This window comes from Oratosquilla oratoria, chromosome 16 (assembly GCF_046742065.1).
Source record: "Oratosquilla oratoria isolate Oo_2021 chromosome 16, ASM4674206v1, whole genome shotgun sequence".
In the NCBI taxonomy this organism is placed as follows: domain Eukaryota; kingdom Metazoa; phylum Arthropoda; class Malacostraca; order Stomatopoda; family Squillidae; genus Oratosquilla; species Oratosquilla oratoria.
The window spans coordinates 43,864,747-43,891,314 of record NC_134792.1 but is presented as its reverse complement, the minus strand read 5'-3'; the positions used below and the strand labels follow the sequence as shown (position 1 = coordinate 43,891,314).

The 26,568-nt window shown below is 47.2% G+C and overlaps 2 protein-coding genes across 4 annotated transcripts in view; one reads left to right on the top strand and one right to left on the bottom strand.

The window, feature by feature from the left end:
* Positions 1-1,210: 1,210 nt before the first annotated feature.
* On the bottom strand, positions 1,211-9,637 carry COX7B (Cytochrome c oxidase subunit 7B). Of its 2 annotated transcripts, XM_076199619.1 has the most exons (4): positions 9,523-9,637; positions 5,230-5,390; positions 2,863-2,892; positions 1,211-1,515 (listed from the first exon to the last, which is right to left on the bottom strand). In XM_076199619.1, the coding sequence occupies exons 1-4, from the start codon at positions 9,569-9,571 to the stop codon at positions 1,462-1,464; spliced, it is 294 nt and encodes a 97-aa protein (XP_076055734.1). In that variant the 5' UTR covers positions 9,572-9,637; the 3' UTR covers positions 1,211-1,461. The 2 variants fall into 2 exon arrangements, with proteins under 2 accessions (XP_076055734.1, XP_076055735.1); XM_076199620.1 differs by lacking the exon at positions 2,863-2,892.
* Positions 9,638-10,151: 514 nt separating this feature from the next.
* Positions 10,152-26,568, top strand: part of LOC143033937 (uncharacterized) — a 242,008-nt gene continuing 225,591 nt past the window's right edge. Inside the window, exon 1 of one of the 2 annotated variants that reach the window (XR_012967207.1) lies at positions 10,152-12,232. Coding sequence is in view for 1 of the 2 variants with exons in the window: in XM_076199617.1 (XP_076055732.1) it covers positions 10,305-12,232 (1,928 nt within the window). In the remaining variant the exon portion in view is untranslated. The remainder of the gene's footprint in view (positions 12,233-26,568) is intronic. The other variant, XM_076199617.1, reaches the window with a different exon arrangement.

Sequence of the window (26,568 nt, the reverse complement as noted above, 5' to 3'; positions counted from 1 at the left end):
GAAGAAAGATTAGTGAAAGAGGTGTGGAAGGAGTGAACGTGAGGGGGGCAACCAGAGATGAAATGGCTGGATGGGGTAAAAGGGGCACTGGGAAAGAAGGGAATGTCTGTCAAGGAAGAAGACAAGATAGGGCAAGTGGAAAATGGTTGTGTATGGATGATGCTGGGTTGCATGGGAGCATGTGCAGATATTTTGATGGAGCCTGAAGGAATTTTTTCCCAGTCTCCTCTTTTTCTGCATGAGGGGACAGAGATGTGTTATCTTGCTACATTGCAAGGGGGAAAAAGCCATTGGTATATGTATGTGTACCAGCATGAAGGGTTTTCTCCCCATCATATTTTTCTGCAAGGGGGGGGTGTGCCAATTAAACAGTGGCCTTGCTGTGGATGTGCTGTCTTGCTGCACTGCTTCTGACAGCAGTAGGCAAGATGCAGAGATACCCAGTCATCTAGGAGCCAAGAAAAGTGGGAAGGGTGGTGCATGGAAGTGGAGTATGTGGGAAGTGGATTTATGCCTTTCACTTTGGCTACCTCCCTTGTAAGGGGGGAAAAGCCCTTGGTACACATACCAAGGTTGTTCTGGTCAGCAGTAAAACCACTAGTGACTAATCATGATAAAGTAATACTTTCATGAGTCATACACTGGGAACACCTTCCAATACATTTCTAATATCTAGTTAAAATTATGGATTATAACTATTATGCTTGCTTTCAACACTTTCCATCTTTGTATTCCAAACCATTCCCCCCCACCAACCTGGCCCATTTAATACATTTCCAGCTTAGCTATTTGTATGCTGCAACATGTTCAACTTTTATTCAATGATGGATTGGTGCATCACAAACTCCCCCAATCAGGAGGCTAGGACAGTGCCCTCTAAAGAGGACTTTGTACCATGGAATATAATGAACCATACCATTGGTTCAACTCGCGAGTGGCAGGGTTCAAACTGCTACCACATCAGCCTCCATTGAAAGGAGGCTTTAGTATGGTTCAGACACTAACCTTGGTATATTGATGCTCATGTGTCAGATAAGACACCAACATGTTTAAGTCAGGGTAGAGTTAGTTATGCCCAGAAAATATAGTTCTGGCTTGGGGCTTCCCCACTGGCTTAGTGGTGCTCAGCCACACTACTAGTCAGGAAAGGAAACTAGTTGAGGCTACACAGAAATGCATGTCTAACAACTATGGTCAATGAAACAATCCATAAAATCAAGTTTTAGTTGGAATGAAATAAATTATCCACCCTTCAGTTTTGACATTATTTACATTGCAATACCGTGCATACTGAGCAGGTACAATTTCAACCACCCAGTCACTCCAATATCTACAAAAAATATAATCTTCAGTTGACACCAAACACAATATACACCCCTAAGATCTTGATTGATGGTCTTCTAGGTGTCTGGCCCGTTCCGAAGTTCCTGGATAGTTGAGGCCTGATTCCACTCAAGTCCTTTACTTGCCCAACTGGGGCCCCCAGCCAAACTGAAGCTTGTTGCTCTTGTATGCCTGCAAAAGGGGATCTAGAATAACACCAAGCCAAAGTAAACTGAAAATATTTCAGTATATCAATATTCACAACTTACATGCTACACAAAACAGGAAAGACAGGACAGACAAGTAAAACGCTTGTGCAGCAGTCCAGAGCAGTTATAAATTTAGATTTCCGAATTAACGCATCACCCAATCTTGATTTCACATGAAGGTGACCACACCTCCAACTGCTGTGGCACACCTTTTGCAAAGGCTGCACCACAAAATCAATTTAAATTTTTGGCTCATTCCAATTGTATACAGCTGTCCCTGCTCTTCACTTTGCGTATTCAGTTATGAATTTAGACATCCGAATTAATGCATCACCCCATTTTGATTTTATATTGCTGTGGCACATCTTGTTTAAAGGCTGTACCACAAAACCAAATTAAAATTTTGGCTCACTCCAATTGTCCCTGTTCGTCACTTTGCAAATGTTGTTATTTTCTGGCATTGCAAAGTTGCCCTGCCTGCTACACAGTTCCCAAAGCAACCAAACACCACCAAAAGCAACATTAAAAAAAAGAGCTGCTGTCCCTGTTTTTGTAATCTATGCAAACTATCGGGTAAAGGGAAATGGTACCCTGGGTTCAATACTATCTTGTATACCTACGTACAAGTACTAGGAAAGGTGAACAATGCAATATTTCAGTGCTATAAGAACTCTCCATATTGTTAAACATCAAAACCATTCAGTGCAGGAAGGAACTTTGTATTGGGTTAAGGTACTTCAGCAAACTCGAAGATTTCAAAACATTCTAGTAGCCAACTAATGTTTGTACTTTCTAAAGTCCAATCAGTTATAAAGCTTACTGTACGTTGAAATGAACAATTCATAACTACTTATTCAAACAAGGGACAGCAACCTGAAATCAATCTCGCTGTAGTTGCCACATTTTCCATGTGCTAGCCTTACTCATAATACTGTTGTACAAAAGTACAACTAACAGGTGCTAGGCATGTTGCAACTACAGTACCCATAATGATTAGCTTTCCACTTGGTCACACCCCTGACCCCCCATACATAAAAAATAAAAAAAGAGCTCCAAGCATTAGATCAATTTTGATTGGCTTTGATTACACCTCTGCTCTAATTTTTTTTTGTTCAATTCAGATTTTGGGCCAAGGATAATTTGTAGATGTAAAATTTGATCAAGGTTGTCAAAACCAACTGATTCAGCCAATTGTTAAAAATTTTGGCTCTCAGTAATTAATGAGCAGGAGTAATTTTACAAAGCATCTGGTTCGAATTGTCAAGGTTCAGAGGAACCTTATGCAATTTTAGCTAGAGCAGTCATGGACATCGTGCACCCCTTTACATACATTAGGATCCCTTGGTGAGAACTCAAAACACTGGAAAAAAGAGAACTCTTATTGAATATCCAGACTGTTATAGAATATGAATAGAATGCAATAACAGTAACTCAAAGAACATCAGCACATCTTTACTGCCCACAGCATTCAGATACCTATTTATTTTCTTGTAATATTTGAGTGATTATAAAACTTTTAATGTTTATCCCCTCTGTCCATGACCTTTTTTTGCATTGTTTTACCTGTAGTTGTAGTGCAAAGCTCATGTTGCTAATCAATAGTAAAGGGATTTGTCTTCAAATTCAGCTCAAGTAATTAACTTGTCTGTGGAACAAATGCAATAAATACATGCCCTTTAAAACATTTGAAAAATTTACATTAAGAAATCCTTGAAAGTAAGTCAAAAAGAAACAATCTTGAGTAATCTGAACAAATCAAACTTAGAAGAATTTTATGCAGTTTCACTAATGCTGAAAAGGATTTCACAATGTTTATAGAAAACTGATTTAACTGTATATGCAATTGAAGTTATTTTACAGAAAAAAAAAAAAAAAAAAATTATATATATGTATATATGGTGAAGAGTTGCCATGTTCATCACACTTGACTGGGTCAAAGGCAATGCAGACACATGCTTCGTTACCCAGTCTTGTCCCAAGCAGCGTGATAGGGCACAGGTCATTTCATCCCTGTGGTGCCAAGACAGCAACAGTGGTTGAACAATTTTAGCGTACGATTTGGGTGTGCTTTAACTGTCAAGCACCAGTTCTATCTCAGCAGTACATGGATGAATAGTCACTGTCCCCCACAACAAAGACTGGGGGCAAAACCAATTAAGCCAATGTAGCAAGGATAAGCAGTCTCACAGCAGGACCCACTTTGCTGTATGGCTACTTCACCACTTCATCCAAATAAATTATGAAAGATCAGGGACATTCCTTCAGATCATAGCAGTCCTATCTTTTGCATTACCATGTGAATCTACAGCCCCATTTATGTCATTCCATCTTCCTCAAGCTCGCTATCCACTTGTTTCCCAGTACTTCCCTAAGTCAAACCACCCCACCACTGATCCGTCAGCTTCTTTCCCACATCTATCTGCATCATCACATTTCTCACAATCCATTCTTGTTGCACCAACCATAAACATGCACTCATGAACAAATTAAATTTTCAAATCAAAGCTACACTACAAACTGTCAATCAGTACATCTGTTGTAGGAGACCCACAGAACACTGAATATAATTACAATCACTTAAAACCAATCATGTTTCATCTTATCCTCATGCGTTCAGATAGGTTGACTGTTGGCGATACAAAATATGCAAGACCAACTACAGGAGCTACATCTGACCTAATTCTCGTTACCCCTCTTTCTATACCCTAACCTCTTCTGGAACAACCTATTAGTTAACCAAAACCTTCCTATACCCCAAAAGAGATCCAGAAAAACTTCATTTAATGCAAACTAATACATTCCCTTCTGAAATCACATCAAATTAACCAATTGTTGATACCCTAAATTTCAAAATTTTACCAAATATAATTTACTGCAACACTTCCATCTTATGAATCTTAATGTAGCTTTAGCATCCAAACTAGGAAAAGTATTGCAAGCTACTGATACCGAACAAGGCTAAATAAACCTTCCTTTCAAAAAATTATCTTGCCTATATCCAACTACCCTAGTATTAATACCCTACAAAACTTTGCCACCATCCCTTGTCAGATTAAATTTTGCCTAAACTGCAACTTGAATATGGTAAACATTAAAAACATACCTGAAAGTAAAAATAAGGCTTTAGACACTGGCTGGGAGAGAAATATGATGGATTGCAATGACTAAACAGTTCACCTGCTGAAGGCCCGTCCAGACAATCGAGCATTGGCCATGAGCACAAGTGAGCAGTTTGCCTTCTAACAAGTTAACTGCTTGTACCTGCTACAACATGGACAAAGTGTCTGTGGAGTTATTCATCAAGTGCTAGACACTGCCCGTGGCTAGTAATATGGCACTGCTGCCAGACACACGAGGCTTCCTATGAAGGCAAGGAGCAGAAGTTGTCATTGTTCATTAGTTTGACAGACATGTCTATCCCTGCTCCTGCTATGGATCGGTGGTCAAGACCTCATTCTACATTTAATAGAACTTCATTAGCCACCATACAACCACACACTCTGGCTGTGCCCAAATTAACCTGGGCCAACAATACAGTTGTGCCTGTGGACTTTACTCATTTGCGGGTAGTGCCCGTTGAGATGTGCTCGACTGTCTGGATGGACCTTTAGTCAATGCCTACTTAGTTCCATCTCCACCCACCAACCAACAAGGGGTTGGGGAGGCTGGTGGCCAGGAGATCCTACCAAACACTTACCCAAGAAATAGTAGCTCCAGTGAAGAGGAGACCAGCAAGCAATTGGAGATTGTAACTACGCTGCCTTTTAGAATAACTTTCTCTCCAGGATCCTGATGGTGTTGGTAGCTCTGCCATGGATGGTTTGTGTGCTACTACATCCCCCATAGATCGTGTCAGAGCTGTAAAAATTAGGTCAATTTATATGTATACATAAACTTTTTAAATTCAAAATTGGCTTTGAAACTAATTTCTCATGATGCGGCCTTGCTGTGGATGTGCTGTGTCTGGTGACACTGCTTCTGACCCAGGGCAGTGGACAAGGTGCAGGGATGACCCGTCATCCACGAGGTGCTAAGATAAGAGGGAGGGTGGAGGGGTGTGGAGTGTATTCAGGGATGGAATGGGTGGGAATGATTTTATGCCTTTTCCTTTTTGGCTACCTCCGTTGTAAGGGGGAAAAAGCCTTGGTATATGTATGTATATGTATGCAATTGACATACTGCACCAAATCTCTTATACTGTCTTACAAGATTTAAGGTCTTTAGTCAAGTGCTGACCAAGTCTCTTTCAGGAGACCCACAGTTCCATGGTAACTGGCAACAGCTACAAGAATGGTCAAACTCATTTTGTGCTGGCATAGCCATGGTGCTAATTGGTAACCTGAACATGTTCACGCTACTGTGGTTCTCTTCTCTTTGGAGTAAAGTGCATGGTGTAGTCCTGTGCATATCCTTATATGGAGGTGTTGGTGTTGTTATCGTTCCCTAGACTGTCTGTCCGAGCAGTCCCGTCTCTGGAGGTGTTGTGGTGGTAGGTTGCAGTAGCAAGTTGCTGTATGCTCTCCTATTTGGAAGTGCTCCCATGATGCAACGAAATGGGCGACTAGTATTGAGGGCATGTAACTAACCATTTTCAAGTGATGTTCTAGGAAAAGGTTACTAGAGTATATATACAAATGCTATACTAGGGAGGCTTTGGTGCATACTGTTATTCTCAATGTTTTATTTTCCTATTATTTGTATGTTGTACAATTTTGATCCTTGGAAATCATGCTGTGGAAGTGTAGGAGCGTAGTCATCAAGAATTGTTAGTAAGCTCAGTTTTCTTCTGCTGTCTAGCACATGCCTGCTGCCAATCTTTGTACATTTTCCCCGTTAACTAATTGTGCAGTATTAGATTTATTAGGAAAAATTGCTACCGTGACCATTTTCTCTTGTGCTTTATTATGTTTCGTGTTACTCTTGAAAATATAGTGTCTGCATGGACCACGATGATGCTGAATGCCTGAACTACTACACTCATTTAGGATAGTGCTGAGTGAAGAGAGTACTATGCCACAAAGTCAGTGAGGGCATAACAAAATGTTAAGGCTCACAAACCTACGAGGATATTATAACAACTTTTGCTTACATTGCTTGCAATGGCACTTGTTGAAAAAATCTCAGCACAGATTAACAGTGTACATGATGGTGCAGGCTGTGTTGGGCACTACTGTAATTTTTCGTATCTGATGATACCTCCACCTTTTCTTAAGCAACCTGTCTCTCATGTTTACATCAGTTGCACTGTATCACCGAAGACTTAAAATATTTTCAACTACTTTCATTTTCCAGTTCTTAATGGCATCCAACTTAAAGGATAAAGCCATGCTAATCCTCTGGTGGGCCTTAGTCCAAGGGAGACTACTGCAGAACCTACTCTAGTTATTGTATAAATGAAGTCATCAATCAATCCACATTTCCAGGCAAAGGCCACCAGCAGACTCGTAGGTCACTCATGGGAAAAAAAAAAACACTGCACTGTCTTGGGCTTGCTAGGATAGTGGGTGTACCTAGGATAGCCTGGCTCTATAACCATACCCGCCAGATAAGCCTCCAGTGCTGGGTTACATGGCCAACTGCCGTGCAACCCCAAACTCAAAGTGGAACTGAATTTTGATGCTCATGGCAAACAGCACCAATCACCACAACTGATGTATAGACCTCAGAACTGCAATATTTAGTTTATTCATCTCTTCTGCAAAGGCTGTGGGGTCTCATGCAAATGATCCAACTCAACGGACTGATTAATTTCCTTTTGTATGAGAAAGGACCTTTCCACTAAACATCTTACTACTGGAAAATTTCAGTCTTCTTAATCATTACACAGTATTTTCCAGATATATCTTGAAGGTTATTGTGATGATTCAATACCACTTCAAAAATAAAGTGTAATCCTTGACCCCACTGCAGCTCTTGGGGTTGTGCGTGTGTATTTACCTAGTTTTATTTCTACAAGAAGGGGAGCTACACTCATGGTGTCCTGCTTTTGTATCTCGCAGTGTCTAGTTTGATCAATTCATGAATGGTTTTTGCACACACTATTTTTTTCATCCAGTTTGTTCCAAGTGTCCACCACCATGTGGAAAATGGTTCTTCTTCAGATCTGTTCTATAACCGTTTTTTGAGGTTCTTTCCATGTCTTCTTGGCCCAGATTAACAGGTCTTCTCTATTGAGTATTTCTGTGCCCTTCATGATTCTATATATGGTCAGTAGGTCGCCTCTCTCTCTTCTTTGCTCCAGTCAGTAACTCCAATTTAGCCAGGCTCTCTTCATATGACAAATTTGAAAGTGTGGGAACCATTTTTGTGGCGGCTCTCTGGATTCTTTCTACTCTTTTTGGTACTGGGTGACCATAATGTTGCCACATATTCTACTCTAGGCCTCATCAGTGTGACATACTTTTTTAATTTCTTCATCCAAATGTGTAAATGCCACTTTTATTGATCTTAGCAAGTTATAGGATTCTCCGACAATTTTGTTTATCATAGGATAAGTCATTTGAGATAATTACCCCCAAATCTTTTTCAGATCCCACTTTCTTTATCTCCTAGTTCCAATTTTATGTTGTCCAAATATTTTATTTTTACTTTTTCCAAACGCTATTATGCTAAACTTCTTAATATTGAAGTCCACTTCTTATTTCTGTCCCAGAAGAGAACTCGGATCGCTGTAGCAGCAGTTGCAAACGCTACCACTGTGCCGTTGAGACGTGTGTGGAGAGGGGGGGGGCAGACTGCCCTTCACCCATGGAATACTGATGGAGGACCCTTGTGCAGTGGATGTATGCTTAGATAGGGCCAACCCCTCATACAGGGGATTGTAATTTTGCTAAGTACAAACAGTAATTGATCACTATGTTATATGTACTTCACATGAAAATATCTCCACTTTTCTATTTTCAACATAATACAGACATATTTGTGCATTGTTTTATTCCATTTCATTATCAAAATATTTTACTCTTCTATTTTATGTTTGAAATGTATTTTTATTATGGAATGGTTACATTAGGTGAAGTTTGGAACTATTGGGCAATGCAAGTTTCACATTAAATACTGCGTGCGTAATTCTGGTATTTTACACTTGTTTTCATTATTTAGATTTAAACAATTGGAAGTAGGCATGAAATGATGCTATTATGCTAATGTATTTGAGAAAAAAATCCTATCAACCAAACGTGTTATTGTTGTTAGTTCCCAATCCATAAGCCTAATGAGTAATAGTTACAGTATCCTAACCCAGTCCAATAGTTATTTTTACCTAGACTTCCACAAGTTATGGAACCATAAATTTCCTCCCGAATTTTCCTCTAATCGAATGCCGATAATTTTTATCCTTAATTTCACTTATTAGTGATCAAGTGAAAATACTGGTAACATGATCGGAAAATCTTTCGGCTAGGCCGACATTTTGCTATGCCTCAACGTCACGCCAGCATCGGCTGGTGTGCTTGCTCAAGAATCCCGATATAGCCATGGATGACGTCATACATGCGCCTCGTAAAAATCAATACTTTTAATTTGTAGGACAAAATTTATCTTCCTTTTATTTCTAAATATTTAACAAGTTAATATTAAAAGCATCTACCTATTCCAGCGTATTTTTTAGGCTTCCTGAATATTTACTACAACACAGGAAATCACCACCCACTGGTTTCAAACCAAGGCTACGCACTGTTTAGTTAAAAAAAAAGTAAAGCCTTAAAATGGAATCTAGCATTTCACCAAACTGATGCTTATAAATCAAATTGCGATAATATAAAATCGATTTCATCTTACTCAAACCCTACAGGCATATAATGTAAACATTTTCACTTTGTTAGTGACTAGCTGTAGCCAGTGCCCTACATACTCATACTAGCACAACAGATGACGAAATCACCAAATGGTGACGAAATCTTTATAGTCCGTGGAATTTCATAATAAAAACATAATTATATGGACACAACATATTAATATATACAGTATATTGGTAAAACGGCTTACTTACGCCTTCTGACAACAGTATTACGAAGTGAAAGTGCAGCCCTGGTGAACATATTTCCTGCTTGCCGGTTTATCGTCGTCTACTGCAAGATGGCTCGATCGTAAAGTGTGAATCTAGCGGCGAATGTTAGAACTAAGAAATATCGACAATACTTTACGCTCAGAATAGAGTATCCAGGATTTAATATATATATTTTATTATTCATTTATATTTTTGTTAGTGTTTTATTTAAGAAAAAGGCCAAGTAAATTATATAATTTAGTAAGTTAGTACTTCAGCTGATATAGATTGATTATTTGTTTTTCGTAATAATTAAAGAATGTGAAGTTTCTTCTTAGTACACAATATTATTTTCATGCAATAAAATGCGATATACTTTACCTTCTTTTTTGTTTGAAAGCGTAATTAACAAAAAAGTTCGTTTGGTAAGAGACATGGATTTTGGCCTATACATTGTCAAAATGCATGCGCACGATATAAGAAATCAAAAGTTATTTATTTATTTTTGTTTAAGCAAATTACTGAGGAACATTTATTAATTTTATTGTCTTTTTTTGAATGCCTAATAAAGATTCTGATTATTTGGATGCCAGACGTTGATAGACCCGTTGGTACCAAGTTATCGTACTGTGCAGACCAAGTTTGTTAGTATGCGTAGAGACACGATGAGAAGCGGTTACGCGCGGTGCCACTGTGTGTTATGTGAGGTAAATAGTTTCAGTGTGTGTTAAGTTGTCTTGAAGTGTGACAGTGTAGCATGGCTGGCCTAGCCTAGTGCGTGCATTATGAGCGTGTACTCGGAGTTCCACAAAGCGTGGAGTTCACGCTTCCCCGGTAATGCCCTGCCCGCCGCCTGGGAGGAGGATGTGCGAGCGAACCTCGCCAAACATCGCGCTAAGGTGGCTCTGCTCAAAGAGGAGTTGGAGAAGGAGCAGTTTTACGTGGAGTATCTCGAGAGGCTTCTCGAGGACGCTACCAAGCACAAAGGCCACGTCGTGCCCCCGTTCTCCATGGGCGAAGGGCGGGACGAAGCCCAGGGCGCCGCGGCGAGGGAGGACGAGGAGCGTGGGCAGGGCGAGGGGAGCGAGGAGGCGGGGGGCGGCGGTGGCGGTCGCGGCGGCCCTGCTGGGGGAGCATCGGATGCACACCCTTCGGACTCTGCTGCCGTGACGGAGGCCCTAAACACGGCCCTGGTGCAGCAGCACCAACAGCAGCACAACCGTCAGAGCCCGGCCAACCTGACCCCTTCTTCAGGAGGGAGCTCCAACGCCACGTCCCCGTGCAAGACCCCGAAGCACCTGCAGGGGCTGGGTGCTACGCCGAGCCCTAAGCACGACGGAGGGTCCCCCCTGGCCCCCATCACCCCCCTCGGTAGCGCGGGCACGTCCCCGGTCGTGCCCGGGGCAGGGGGCTCCGTCAAGGACCTTGCGCGTCGCTTCACCACGTCGTCGGGAACTAGCTCGGCCCGCCCCTCGCCTCCAGGCTTCCTGCGCTCCACCTCTGTACCCTCGGGAGCTCAGCCTCCGCCCCTGGGTTCCTCCCCCGGCGGGGAGTCGCACTTCGTCACTGTCATCTCCGTGAACGGTGACAAGACCATCGCCGAAGGCGGCGGCGGAGGCGTGAGCGAAGACGCGGAGGGCGGGCGCGCGAGCCTCCTCGAGGAGGACGCTGCGGCGCGACTCCGAAAGGTTCCCCCCAAGCCACCACCCAAGAACTTCAAGCGCCCGTCGACCAGCACTCCTCCTTCAGCGTCGGAGGATCCTGTGGCCAGTCCAGGCCTCCCGCCTGCGGACCTGAGTTCGCGCCCGCCCTGCCCGTTACCCGACAGCGCCGGCGACAGCGAGGAGGCGCCTAAGGCCCGAGGAAATGCCGAAGTCAAAAGGAACACTTCCTCGGGGTCTGAGTCCCGTAGCCCTGGGGGGCGTCGCCGCCAACAGCAGCAGCAGCAGCCCGCGGCTCCTGGTGGAGGACGAGGTAGCAGGTCATCTGGGGCGTCGTCACCAGTGCTGCAGCAGCAACAGCAGCCCGCCCGCACGCCCTCGTCAGCAGACGTCAGCGTAGCGGGAAGCCCCAGCGAACGGCCTCTGAGCTCTTCTTCAGTTTCTGCTCCAAAGGACGGAGCCGAGGGGCAGCCAGCCGCCAGCTCGCCTTCGTCGGCCCCCTCGGCGGGAGGCTTGTACAAAAATCCCTCGAGCGCCTCCTCTTCCTCAGGGAGCCTCCCCAAGAAGAGCATATCAAAGTCATCCTCGAGCGCGTCCTCCAGTGGGGGCAGCCTGGCTCGTCGTCAAGTGGCCCTTAGCAAGACCTCGTCCTTGTCCTCATCCCGCTGCGGCGAGGACGAGGAGGAGGAAGAGGACGAAGACGTGGGAGGGTCGGCTTCGGGGGCTTCGCTCGAGAACCTGACGGACGAGGAGCCTCTGTACGACACGGTGGCGCCCGACGAGGACGACGTCGAAGAGGACGAGGACGAGTTGGAGGAGGACGAGGAGGATGACGTTCCTCCGGACTACGTCCTCCTCCCGTCGTCGGCTAAGGGCGGCTACTCGGACACAATGAAGTCCGGAGCCTCAGGGGCATCGAGCGAAGGCGCCCTGAGTAAGTCGGGCGCCTCGTCGGGCGCCACGCCGGCGGGGTCACCCGCCCCCGCCCCGGATGCCGCCCTCGACTCGCCCAAGTACTCCAACTACGTCAATATCGACTTTTTCCTCAAAAAGTAAGTCCAGGCGCTGTTGGCGTCCCGCTGCTCCCCTTCTTCTTCTTCTCCTCCAGGAAGCGATGGGGGGAGGGGGGTTTCTGTCCTGAGGCACATCACAATCCCTGTCCATTTCCCTTCCTTCCCTTCCCTACCCCTCCCCCTCCCCCTTCCACTCCCATCCCTCCCTCTTCTCGCTTCCCACCTGTTCTTCACTTGTCTTTCACTTCGTCCTCGCCCCATCCCCCCCATCTTCCTCTTTTTTTTTTCATTTCGCTACCTCGCCGTAGGGCGTAGGCTGTTCTGTAGGATCCCGTTATATATATATAGGTAAATAGATGGATAGATAGTATCCAATTTTATCTTCTTACGTTGTCGTCATCTGTCAACTCTCGAAATTGATCAAAATCTCATTTTGCCTGTCGAGGGAGGGTGCAACTGGTCGTAGCTGCTGCTGTTTACGACCTGCGGGCGTTGTTGGCGTAGGACTGCAGCTGTCGATAGAGGTCGAGCTGGGGAAGAGGTGCGGCTGTCGTTGGCGCGCAGCAGCTGAGGGTGACAGCTCGGGTGGCGCTGCGTATTTCGGGGCAGCTGAGAGCATGCCAGCTGAACGTGAAGCTGCTGCTGTTGACCTTCTCGTAGGCTGCCTCGCGAAGCTGCTCTAAACGCTGGGGAAGCTGTGTGTTCGCCGTCATGGGGTCCTGCACACACACACACACACACACACACACACACACACACACACACACACACACACACACACAGACACAGACACAGACACAGACACAGACACACACACAGACACACACACACACACACACACACACGAATGACCTCATCTGTGCAAACCTAGAACGGAAATGTTGTCATCTAGTGGCATCAGTTGTGCCCCCCCTCCCCCCCGGACAGCCAACCGGAACTCACGTAAAAATAGGCGATGAAAGGAGAGAAGCTTGACGTCACGTAACCATAACCACTACCTTGCTGGAAGTACGGTGGCTCCCGGGGTGTGACGCGGGTGCCAGGCGAGAGAGAATTCTTTCCCAACGGGTCCCTTGCCCACCCTCGGAACCCCTGTACCTAGACTTAACATAGCCTAATCTAACTAGTTCTGGGGGTATTTTAAGTTATAAGCGACAGGGTATTTTATCCGTTTTGTTGCACGGGATGGGGGGGTCTCTTGACAGCATGAAGTCAACTAGCTACAGCATGAACAGTCGTCAGTGTCATTCTGAGGCTGTGGATGAGGTCCCGATAAGTACGAGTGACACCATGGGGAAGAGGGACCTCCACCACCAGGCGATTAAAATCACCTGACGGCAGCCAGAAACAAGGAAGTCACTGTTGTCTACAGGTTAGTCGAGGTACGCTTTTGGTATCCGGTCTGACTGGGACAATTCAGCACAATGTGTCTTGCAGAGGTATAGAGTGTCTTCATTAGGGTCATTTGAACACACGTTGTGACTCCAGTAGTGCCATCTGAACAAGGGGCATTTGAACACATTTCACAGGGCCACTTGAACACACGGTGGCTCACAGGGCCATTTGAACACACGGTGGCTCACAGGGCCATTTGAACACACGGTGGCTCACAGGGCCATTTGAACACACGGTGGCTCACAGGGCCACTTGAACACACGGTGGCTCACAGGGCCATTTGAACACACGGTGGCTCACAGGGCTATTTGAACACACGGTGGCTCACAGGGCCATTTGAACACACGGTGGCTCACAGGGCCATTTGAACACACGGTGGCTCACAGGGCCATTTGAACACACGGTGGCTCACAGGGCCATTTGAACACACGGTGGCTCACAGGGCCATTTGAACACACGGTGGCTCACAGGGCCATTTGAACACACGGTGGCTCACAGAGCCATTTGAACACACGGTGGTTCACAGGGCCATTTGAACACACGGTGGTTCACAGGGACAGCTACGAGTATGAACGGGTGTCATGACTTACTGCTGGGGAGTCAGGACAAGACGGGCGGGGCAGTGAAGAGGAGCTGGCTCCTCACACTACCGCATCGTCCCGAGGCCGACCACAGTACATGTGTCTGCAGGATACGACCCTGCGTGGTCTCGCAAGGGACAGACTTTGATGGGATGGACATTTGCCTGAAGAAGGTTTTCACGGATCGAGACTCTCTCAGGCAGGCGTCCACCTCCTCGATTGCATGAAATCAATCGTGTTAACCTGAATAAAATTTGTTAAGTCTGTCACCGCATCAAGGGGGAGTGAGTTCATGTGTGGAGGAGGGGTGGGGTTACGTTTACGGAAGGAGGAAGGGATCGAGAGGTTCTCCGTGGTTACTTCGGCGGTGACTTGATCTCCACACGCAGAAGAAGAAGAAGGCTGATCACATCTATCATCTCTCCTTTGTCCTGCACCTCCTGAACTCTCTTCTTGACCACCTCTTCGGCATGATATTGTCCCCCAAAGGATAGAATTACTGGTTACCGGCGTCCAAATACAGAAGGTAGGAGGGGGTTTCAGCCCCTCCTGCAGAAGGTCTGGGGACATCAAAGGTTCTCTTCCCGCAGGAAGTCGTCGTCGTCGTCGTCGCTCTGGAAACTTGTTGGGGCTCGGAAATTGTTCCGGTGAGGCGTCGTTAATCAGTGTTGGGTGGGAGGGGGGGGGTCCTTCATGGAGGTTCAACGCTGACAACGCTTCACCTTCTCAACCTTCACCTCCTCACTTTCCATCCTTTTCTTCTCCTCCTCCTCTTCCTCCTCACCCACCCTTCTTATTCTCTTCCTCCCTTCCTCCTTTCTTCCCTCGTATTTCCTCCCTCCCCCTTCGTGCGTTGCATGTCTGCAGGGGGAGATTGCTCTCTTGGAGCCGCCTTCTCCTCCTCCGCAGCGGATCCAAGGCCAACCAAGCGAGGACCACTTCCGGCTCCTCTGGCCAGAGGAGGTGCTGGTCCTCCTCCTCCGCAACGTTGGAGTCTCGCGACTTCCTGCCCGCCCCCCGCACTCCCTCCGTTTTCTCTCTCTCTCTCTCTCTCTCTCTCTCTCTCTCTCTCTCTCTCTCTCTCTCTCTCTCTCTCTCTCTCTCTCTTTCTCTCTCTCTCTCTCTCTTTCTCTCTCTCTCTCTCTCTCTCTCTCTCTCTCTCTCTCTCTCTCTCTCTCCTCTCTCTCTCTCTCTCTCTCTCTCTCTCTCTCTCTCTCTCTCTCTCTCTCTCTCTCTCTCTCTCTCTCTCTCTCTCTCTCTCTCTCTCTCTCTCTCTCTCTCTCTCTCTCTCTCTCTCTCTCTCTCTCTCTCTCTCTCTCTCTCTCTCTCTCTCTCTCAACGCCCGGGAAACCTCAAGTCAGCAGGTTGAGGTGTCACAAGTCAGCAGGTTGAGGTGTCTCAAATCAGCAGGTAGGGGTGTCTCAAATCAGCAGGATGGGGTGTCTCAAGTCAGCAGGATGGGGTGTCTCAAGTCAGCAGGATGGGGTGTCTCAAGTCAGCAGGATGGGGTGTCTCAAGTCAGCAGGATGGGGTGTCTCAAGTCAGCAGGATGGGGTGTCACAAGTCAGCAGGTTGGGATGTCTTAATTCGGTTGGGGTGTGTCAAGTCAGCAGGTTGGAGTGTCTTTATTCGGTTGGGGGATGTCAAGTCAGCTGGTTGGGGTGTCACAAGTCAGTAGGTTGAGGTGTCACAAGTTAGTAGGTTGGGCTATCACAAACCAGCAGGTAGGGGTGTCACAAGCCAGCAGGTAGGGGTGTCCCAAACCAGCAGGTAGAGTGTCTCAAGCCAGCAGGCTGGGGTGTCTTAAGTCAGCAGGTAGATTGACGTAGGTAGACTTAATCAACCTCCATGGGGCTGAGTGTTGTGTCCTGGCCACCTGATTGGTGCATCTTAGATATAAGGAGTAAGATGGAGGGAGAGGTGGTGGTGGTAGATGTTAAGGGAGTACGGTTGTCCACTTGTCCTCGGTTCTAATTGGTTTCTTTCTGGGTTAACTAACCTGGCTCTCGTTGGGCCCGGAAGCCCCGACCCTCCTCATCCGGCGTCCGGGCTCGGAGGACTAATGAGACATAGCTGGGGCTTCCCCCTCCCCCATCGACCGGACCGGACCCCTCGGCATCTGGGCCCTAATTCTGGAGCCCTTGGTGTCGGTTCCCAGGATCCGGATACCGCCCCCCCACCTCCAACCTCCCTCCCTCTTCCTATCCCTCAAGTATGCCTCTGTAAGACTATGATGTATATATGTGTGTGTGCGTGCTTATAAGGATAAACCACTGCCCATAGATCGTTCTGTACACGAACTCTCATCCGGGCAGGTAACAGCTGTCGATTACAAGTTCGGCACGTGATATAAAACCATGGTGAATGGCTTTGTGGTGCTCGTAAATATAACAGTACTTGACTGGCTGGCTGAGCTGGGTATATGTGAAAGTACTCCGTGAAAGTATTTAAGAGTTCAAGTAAACATAGGAAGCTGGGCCGTGTCGCCGCGAGGTAGTAGAGTAAGTTTTTATGGGACACTGTTCTCTCTGTGGAATTTTCTTTCTCTCACGCCTAGCTACTACTACTTTCTTGGTTTACTGAAAACTGCGTAGGTTGGGTCTCCCATGACTGGGAGCCCACGGCCTCAAGATAGCCGTCAACGATCCCTATGTACCTCCATAGAACTCTAGAGAATGTGTTGTAGCGTTGCCGGGGAGTGTGGAATACGGGGATGGTGACATGTTCAGTTTCCTCTGTAGTGGTGGTCACGGTGGTGCAAGATGCTTGGGGACCCGATCAAGTGGAGTTTCCTGGTAAAAGATGGATCAAGAGTGTTTAAAGAAGTGCCACAAAGGGAGAGAGAGAGAGAGAGAGCGCGCCAGCCGAGTGCCTTCGACGAAGAAGGGAAGGCTCTGTAGAAGATGATTTGTGTCGAGTGGAGGGGGGTGTTGCAACCGAATCCGGGGTTCTCTTTGTCTCCCTGTTCATACATAATCGAAAGGTCTGAAGTCAGCCAAGGAGAACGCCAAAGTTCGGCTTGAAAAGGACGTACGTTTCGTTGACGATAACTTGCGCTTCTATCCTTGGAGACTGTGTTTCGCCGAAGACGTGGAGTTATAAAGGATGGGAGAAAAGTTTAAGGAGGGCAGCAATAGAAAGTAGGTACAGAAAAAGTTAAAAACGATCAGTATTCGTCTGCGAGTGGGGAGGAATTTCCAATCATTAAAAAAAGTTCCGTGGTAAGCGGACAACGAAGAGGGACTGGGTATGTATTGGACTTGTGATGCAATAGCACACGCGCGAACAAATACAGTGGATGGGTTTGATCGAAGTCAAGGATGGAAGGGACATGCCAGAAGGTGAGGAGGACACCCAGAAAGAGAGAGAAAGAGAGAGAGAGGGGGAGGGAGGGAAGATTCTCCCCTTCCCCCCGTCAACTCCACCCGGGCAGGCCAATCAGGAGACGTCACTGGTCACGTGACCACTACACTTCACCCCCCTCAACCCTCCTCTGACTGCTCAGGCTCTGCAGAAACGTGAGCACCTTCGTCCGAGTGAGTTGGGTTTCCAGGCAGCAGGGTATGGAGTAACTAGGTGGAAGGCCAATGGTGGAAGGTAATCATGTCATGACCGCTCCATCCCCCCCCCCCTCTCCCTCGGAAGGATACAGTGCCCGACCGCCTGCAGCCCCCCACCGTCTCCCTCCCGGGGCGTGCAAAAGAGCTCAGGCTTACCTACGGTAAGGATAGGAGAGGGCAGGTCCGTGTTTACCCGAGCGTACGTCAACACCCACCACCTCCTCCTCCTCCTCCTCCTCCTTGTCCTCTTCCTAGACCTTCTCCGCAATCTTGCCCTCTTTCCCTTCTTCCTTCTCTGTCACTTTGTCTTTCGTCTCTTGTTTACGTCGTTCCATTCCTTGGTCCCTGCGCCTAATCTTCATCTTCTCCACCTCCATCAATTGTCCCTCTGTCTTTATAGCTAATCTCGCATGTTCGTCAATGTCTTATCATTCCTGCTCCTCCTCGTCCCTCACCTCCTCCTCCTCCTCGTCCCTCACCTCCTCCTCCTCCTCCTCGTCCCTCACCTCCTCCTCCTCCTCCTCGTCCCTCACCTCCTCCTCCTCCTCCTCGTCCCTCACCTCCTCCTCCTCGTCCCTCACCACCTCCTTTTCCTCCTCCTCCTCCTCGTCCCTCACCTCCTCCTCCTCCTCGTCCCTCACCACCTCCTCCTCCTCCTCCTCCTCCTCCTCCCTCACCACCTCCTCCTCCTCCTCGTCCCTCTCCTCCTCCTCCTCCTCCCTTACCTCCTCCTCCTCCCTTACCTCCTCCTCCTCGTCGTCCCTCACCACCTCCTCCTCTTTCTCCTCCTCCTCCTCTTTCTCCTCGTCCCTCACTTCCTCCTACTCCTTGTCCCTCACCTCCTCCTCCTCCTCGTCCCTCACCTCCTCCTCCTCCTCGTCCCTCACCTCCTCCTCCTCCTCGTCCCTCACCTCCTCCTCCTCCTCGTCCCTCACCTCCTCCTCGTCCCTGACCTCCTCCTCCTCCTCGTCCCTCACCTCCTCCTCTTTCTCTTCCTCTTCCTCCTCTTCCTCCTCCTCGTCTTTCACCCCTGGGAATTGAGTACCGCGGGACCGAGAAAGTGAAAGGATGATGACGCCTTCTCCCGGACACAGAGAGAGAGAAGGAGAGAGGCGGGGGGGAAGGGGGGTTGACTAGGGGAAAGGGAAAGTAGAGAGAAGGTTTGGGGAAGGGGAGGGTGAGAATAGGAATCCAAGAATTAGGACGGGGGAGGAGGAGGAGACAATAAAGATAGAGAGGGAAGGAAATGGGGGGGTCATAGGGGGGAAAGGGGACTGTGGACTGGGGGGGGGCCAAGAAAGGGACAGCAGGACGGAGTTAGAGTAGGGGAAGGGGCGTGCCACGTGGTCGCAAAGAAAATGGGAGGAGGGGGGTGGACGGTTTGTTTACAAGTGTGACGTCATAATGTTTTCAGGATTGTTTTCTTGTTACTATTTTTTTTATTGTGGTGACTGTGAAGGTGGGTGTCGTGAATACTCCTTCCGTACCGGATATAGTTCGGCTTAATTATAGTTTTCTCGATAAACCCAAGCGACTTTATTCATCGTTGTGGGAGTTTGTACAGGGGTGCCATGAAAGTGGTGATATTTGTCCTGATGGTCTGAACCTTATTATTGACAACTTGTACACTTGGTCTAGCTGTCGCCAGACGATTTTATTCACATCCCTTCGAACTGAAAGACCTGGCGACGGCGGTCGTGGTGGTGGTGGTTGAGGGTGAGGAGGTGAAGGGGGGTGAGAAGTTGTCTTTTTTTAACATTTGAATGATGTCATCAGTTGACAGTTTTTACAGTGTATGTATTTATGGGACATGTCAACTGTCTACAATGTGGTGACAACCCACTGCACTGTGATGACAATTAACTGTGCTGTGATGACAGCTCACTGCGCTGTGATGACAACTCACTGCGCTGTGATGACAACTCACTGCGCTGTTATGACAACTCACTGCGCTGTGATGACAACTCACTGCGCTGTTATGACAACTCACTGCGCTGTGATGACAACTCACTGCACTAAGTGATGACAGCTCACTGCGCTGTGATGACAACTCACTGCACTAGGTGATGACAGCTCACTGCGCTGTGATCACAATTCACTGCACTAGGTGATGGCAGCTCATTGCGCTGTGATCACAACTCACTGCACTAGGTGATGACAAATCACTGCGCTGTGATGACAAATCATTACACTGTGATGATAACTCACTGCGCTGTGATGACAACTCACTGCGCTGTGATGACAACTCACTCCACTAGGTGGTGACAATTCACTGCACTGTGATGACAATTCACTGTGCTAGGTGATGACAACTCACTGCATTACCCTCACCTAACCTAACCTAACCAAACCAAACCCAAACCTCACCTAACTTACCTAACCTACCTAACCTACCTTGCCTAACGTAATCTAATCTAACCAAACCCAAGTCTAATTTAACCTAACCTAACTTAATTTAGTCTAACTTAACCTAACTCGGTTGTTTTTCTATTATATCTTAATTATGTCATGATAAAAATGTCCAGTGAGTTGGCATCTTGTGTCCAATAAGTTGACAGCGCAGCGAGTTGACCTGTCCCGGTATTCATTTACTTGTCTCTATGAATTTACTCCATATTATTTATCTATTAAAGTATTTCGTTTATTTAACTTGTTTTTACTTATTCATCTATTTAATTTGTTTATTTGCATATTTAATTTATTTTTCATATTTATTTATTTGTTCCCCATTTGGCACGGAGATCCGTAGCAAACGGGTTCTGGGGGAACCCTAAGTAGTTCATGGAAGGGGGTGAGGGTCGCCACCCAAGTATGTGGGTTATGGTCTCTTATCACTTTCAGCTCAGGACAGCAAGATTAGGCCACTTCACTTCGGCCCCCATCACGGGCTCAAACAAAGTCCGTGGGAGTGACATTTCACCCCCCCCCCAAAAAAAAAAAAAAAAAAAAACGGCCCCCCCCAATTTCCCCCTCCCTACCATCCAGCGTGATACACGCAAAGACACACGCGCGCGCGCACACACACACACACAAAGACACACACGACCTCGTGGCGCAGTGGTTAGAGTTCTCGCCTGCCACTACGGCGGTCCGGGTTCGAATCCCGCCCAGGGCTGAAATAACTTTAGTATCGCTGCGCTGCGGGTTGTTACTCCAACTCTCGTGGGCGGGGAGTTGTGTGTGCGTCTAAGGTCACAGTATTACCCATAGATTGGTCATACGAGCTCTGAGCTCTCATCCGGGAGGTAAATAAATGTCGATCACGAGTCTAACACGTGATCCAAGACCATGGTGAATCACAAAGACACACAGACACACACACACACACACACACACACACACACACACACACACACACACGGGCACCCTCAAGTGTCGGAGCGGCACTGGCATGTCCGTCCGTGATGAGGATGCCACGTTGACACACATTTCCCTTGTTGGGTGTGTGTGGTGTGTGTTTGTGTATACACATGTGGGGTGACAACGTTTGCTTTCGTTTTATCTTGTGTCGCACACTTAATTTTGTTCTGGTTAGTCCTGTTCTGTTTAATTCAGATGAATCTGCCGTGTTTCTAGGTAGGTTAATCTCCTTTGCTAACGAGGGAGAGGGGGGGGAGGGGTTGTCAGCTAGAGTGAGAGGGAGAGTGGCACATGGCATGGCCAGTTGATGAAATTTCACGGAAAAAATACCAGTGAAATTTTATTAAGCCAAGGGAACTTTCCTCCTCGTAGCGAAATAATGTTTTTAAAACTATAATATCTCAGCAGACTAAACAGTTGTTGTCATCCCTGTCTTTGCCCCTCTTCCACTCCTTTCATTTTTTCCCCTAACCTCCCCTCCACTTCTGAAACTTCTGCTGAAAAAGAGAAAAATGTATCTTTAGGAAAAGAGAGAAAGTTCGTCTTCACTCCGGGGGAGACTTCTCCTCTTGCTCGGTTTGTTTACTGCTCTGCCGAGTGACGTCATGTCGTTTTCTTTGTGCGCTTGGCGGAAATCAACACCTTGTCATTACGCAGAAACACTTCCTGTTTTTTCTGTTATCAGATAAAAACCGTCATCTGTTACGGGCCTCTTTAGTCATCGTATGGGGAAAGGGGGGGGGAGAAGTACCAAGGATATGTCATAGGCATAACGAAATGTGCAATTGTGACCATAACTCTTTCATCATCCTGTCGTTTACAATTGATTTCTTTGGAACACTTTAGGCCCATCAAAGTAGTCAGATATCCTCTTGACGTGGCCTCAGTTCTCGGAAAGGGAATGGATAACCCCAAGCCGCGATTCCCCTGTGTGATCATAAGTGTGTGATGGTATTATAGGCGTGGTTAACATCCATACCGATGGGAGTGCCATGGAGATGAATAGAATCGCTTGGCGGCGATGGAAATCAAAGGGAAAGGTATCACCCGGCACGTCAGTGAGATTGAAAGGACCACTGGGTGTATATACATAGGTGTCGCGATGTCCTCGGCGTGGAAGGAGGGTGACTTGAAGAAGGGGTAGTTGCATCGGAGTGGTCCTCGACTCAGTCTTCAGGTACGTACGCACGTACTCTCCTCCTCCACCTCCTCCTCCTCCTCCACCTCTCCTCCTCCTCCTCGGGGCAGAGGCTTGGGTAAAAAAGGGGAGGAAGTAAGAGAGTGCCAGACATGATGTAGATAGGGGAACGGGGCCAGAAGGTGGTACATTTTTTTTTATTTGTAGCGTTGTTGTTCTTGTTATTATTATTATTATTATTATTATTACTATTAGTTGTAGTATCAGTGGTAGTAGTGTTGATTTTTTTTTTTTTTATCTTTTATTGTTATTATTTTGTTATCTTGTTCGCTTTTGTTACCCAAACCTCAGTCATTTCTGTGGTAGTTTTCGTTGGCAAGCGATGAAGATACATTATTACCAAACCTGTGTAGTCCTTCATGTAACTCCCCCGGTACCAAGGGTTGAATGAAATCACCTGGAGACAACCATAACGTAAATGAAAAGCACCACCCGGCAGGGAAGGACGTTAGGGTGGATGATGATGATCTTGAGGAAGACGCAAGGGTCAGTTAATTCAGTGTAGGATTTGCTGTGGGAAAGAGGAACTGGGTAGTGGGTACCGATCAAGTGTTCATTTATTTCGCTGTCGTAGTGGTATCACGCAACTGAATAAAATCGTCTGGCGTCACCCAGTATCAAGCGCCATACAAAACGGGTAAGATTAATCACAGGTAGGAAAGGAGTTTGGGGGTTCTGTAATTAAACCTCGTTGACACGGACGGGGGGGGGGCTAGTTTAGACCCCGCTAGTGCTAGCTGCTGCAGGTTAACTAACCCGGAAAGTAAGGGTTCACACTAGGATAGTTTTGAGGCAAGTTTGCTAACTTTCCGTTGACATTGGGCAAGTAGACGGGTAGTTTACAAAACGCTTCTAGCACTAGCGGCTACTAAACTAGCCCTGTGTCGACCAGGCTCAACGGTTCTTGGCTAGTTAGGGAGTGTTGGGCTTCTATGTGGGGCTCCTAGCCTAGCCTGCATGAGACCGGTGTCGGGCTAGTACTGCCTAGTACCATCATCCTCTTCTAGCCACATTAGTTTAGTGATTTTGTTTTGGCGAGCGGCAGGTGATTTCTCCTAAGAATATTCTCAGCCAGGAGGAGGTTAATTAACTCGCTTGGTTAACCCCTTGTAGCTATGTGGGTCAGTTAAGCCCTGTGGCTTTGTTATGGCTGACGCCAGGTGTTTTATTTAAGCCCTGGAGAAGTCTTTCGGCCACAGAGGCGGGGGTGGGGATGGGGAAGAGGGTAGGTCGGGAATGGGGGGGGGGTGAGGGAGAGGAAGGGGGGGGTAATGCCCATCACTGCTACTGGATATATATGGACCACAGATTAGACAATTGAAACGTCCGATCTCTCTCTCTCTCTCTCTCTCTCTCTCTCTCTCTCTCTCTCTCTCTCTCTCTCTCTCTCTCTCTCTCTCTCTCTCTCTCTCTCTCTCTCTCTCTCACTCTCTCTCTCTCTCTCTCTCTCTCTCTCTCTCTCTCTCTCTCTCTCTCTCTCTCTCTCTCTCTCTCTCTCTCTCTCTCTCTCTCTCTCTCTCTCTCTCTCTCTCTCTCTCTCTCTCTATTGTGTGTGTGTGTGTGTGTGCGTGCGCTATGCTCGTAGGGTCCTGCCTCTACGTTCCCATTGATCAATCCCCATTGATCAATCCTGGCCTTAACTTATCCAATGTTATTTGACATTACAATTCCTTCATCCAGATTCTCCCTTGAATCAATTAAGCTGTGTGGTAAAACTAGTGTTTTATGTCCTTCACACATTTATTCTGTTTTTATTTAATCTAATGACCTCAGTTTTCCCTTTGTTCCCACACCAAGAGGTCTTGTCAACTATTCATTATGTGACTCACCACGGTCTTGGATCATGTGTTGGGCTTGTGATCGATATCAGGGGTCTTATATGGCCCGATCTGTGTGTGTGTGTGTGTGTGTGTGTGTGTGTGTGTGTGTGTGTGTGTGTGTGTATAAGTGTGTGTGTGTGTGTGTGTGTGCGTGTGTGTGCGTGCGTGCGTGCATGCAGATGCATTGATATGAAGGACAATGGGCGAACAAAATTTTGTGGTGAGGCAAAGAGGGGAAATGGTGAAAGTGATTATGGTTGTGGTAACTGTGTCAGGAGTCGGGCGTAGGCTGAACACCTTTCGTACTGAATTGTACTTATCTTGTTCGACTTTCCGCCACCCCGTGACACCCCTTTCCTCTTTATAAACTCCTTCTGTACCCTGGTGGCAATTTTCCTCATTACTAGAACACAAGGATAGAGGAGACTACTAGAGACCATAAGGCCTATGCTAGTGAGTTTCATATCTATTACCACTTATCATCCTTATCCATAAATTTATCGAACCTTCTATTAAAACAACCCGTAGTTTCAGTGCTCACTACATGGTTACTAAGTCTATTCCATTCGTCAACCACTCAGTTGGTAAACCAACTCTTGCCGACAGGCACTGTGGCACCTCCGTGGCACTCCCCTTCCCTAAAGGCGGTGGATAGAGACCCAAGCTGGGTCACCTTAAAGGATTTGATCAGGTCGTTGCGGTCCTTGATCTGTTCCTAATGACGACCTACACTTAATAAACGTGGCCGATAATCTTTTGTTTGTGGTTCTTTTCATCATCAAGATCCTAATATGGTTGTTAAAGGTTTTTGATGCCAGACTGAAGTGGTGTTGTAAGCATGTGGGTCGCTTTAGTGGATGTGTGATAAGGGTCACAGTTAGGTGCGAGTGTGGGTCGATTCTCGAGAGCAGGGTTGAAGTACCCACACTCCCCCGGTGGAGAGGGGCAGTGGTCAGTGGATGGGGGTGGTAGATTGTGGTGGGTAGTGGTAGTAGTGAAGGTGGGGGTAAGTGGAGGGTGGTAGATGGTGGTAAGTGGAGGGTGGTGGTGGTAAGTGGAGGGAGGTGGTGGTAGATGGAGGGGGATGATTGTAGGTAGAAGGTGATAACTGTTATGGTATGTGGTGGATGGTGGTGGTAAGTTGTGATGGTAGCTGATTGTAGTGGTGGTGGTAGGCGGTGGTTTTAGGTAGTGGTGGTGGTTGTAGGTAATGGTAAGTGGTGATGGTAGCTGATGGTAATAGGTAGTGGTGGTGAAAGGCGGTGGTATTAGGTGTTGGTGGTGGTAGTAAGTGCTGGTGGTGGTAGTAAGTGCTGGTGGTGGTAGTAGGTGGTGGTGGTGGTAGGTAGGTGATAGGTTGAGGCGTGATGAGAGGAAAGTGTAGTAAGGGAGCGGGGCGAGAGTCGAAGACTGAAGGAAGAACACCTATCCTTGCGAACGAGAAGAACATCTGTCGGAGGTGTCTCCGTTCTGGCGCTGGCGGTGGATCGTAGAGAGAGTGTCGGGGGTGGGGGTGGAGGGGAGTGGATCGGGAAGGACAAAGAGTGGAGGCGGTGGTTGCCTCCTTTCTCTCGGGCACGCCCGGGAAGGTGGAGAGGGAGGGGGGGGGGAGGTTAGAAGGTCGTGTGGACATGGAGCTTTGGCGGCGCGGTGGTGAGATGAATTCGCTCCGTCCGGACGGTTAGGGAAATGAGTAGAGGAGGGAGTGGGGGAGCGGGAGAGTGGGGTATGACGTCACCCCGGTCTTTGGGTCAACATTTATTAACTCGTTTATTTATTTGTTTATTCATTTACGTATTTATTTGTTTCTTTCCTCTCTTGTGGATCTCTGGAAGCGATTTTGGTTTCCATGGCAACTCCCCAAAAACCACGTGATTTTTCTTTCGCCTACCTAAATTTGAGATCACAAAGTAAACATTGTGATCCATTTTCTGGCACCTAGTTCAGGTAAGAAACAACTCGAAGTGTTTCGAGAACGACCAAAAGTGATGAATATATAATTGGAACATTTGTGTCAAAATCGATCATTTAGGATTGGTCGGCGCTCCTGGCCCCGAGAGGATAATCTTTATTATAAACGATTTATTTTATTTATTTATTTTATTTTTTATAACCAGAGTCTACTCCCGAGCTAAATAAAGACTCACGGATCTGGCGTGACACTCACGCGAGCGAGTGAGTGCCTTGTCATGACGTCACGACCATGTGACGTCACGCTTGGCATGATCAGGTTACATAGAGAGAGGACGGGGTTGGGGGGAGATACCGCAGACTCTAATATATAAAAAAAACTCTTGACGGCAGCCGTAGTGGAAAGGAAAGTGCCACCCGGCACGAAAGGGGTCCCTAGGATGTGGACTTTGTTTTGGAGGAAGGGGGTAGAGAGGGCGGAACATTTGTGAGGGACTGTGTAGTGTAAACACTAGATGACCATCCTCTGGAGCCTTCGGCTGAAGAACCG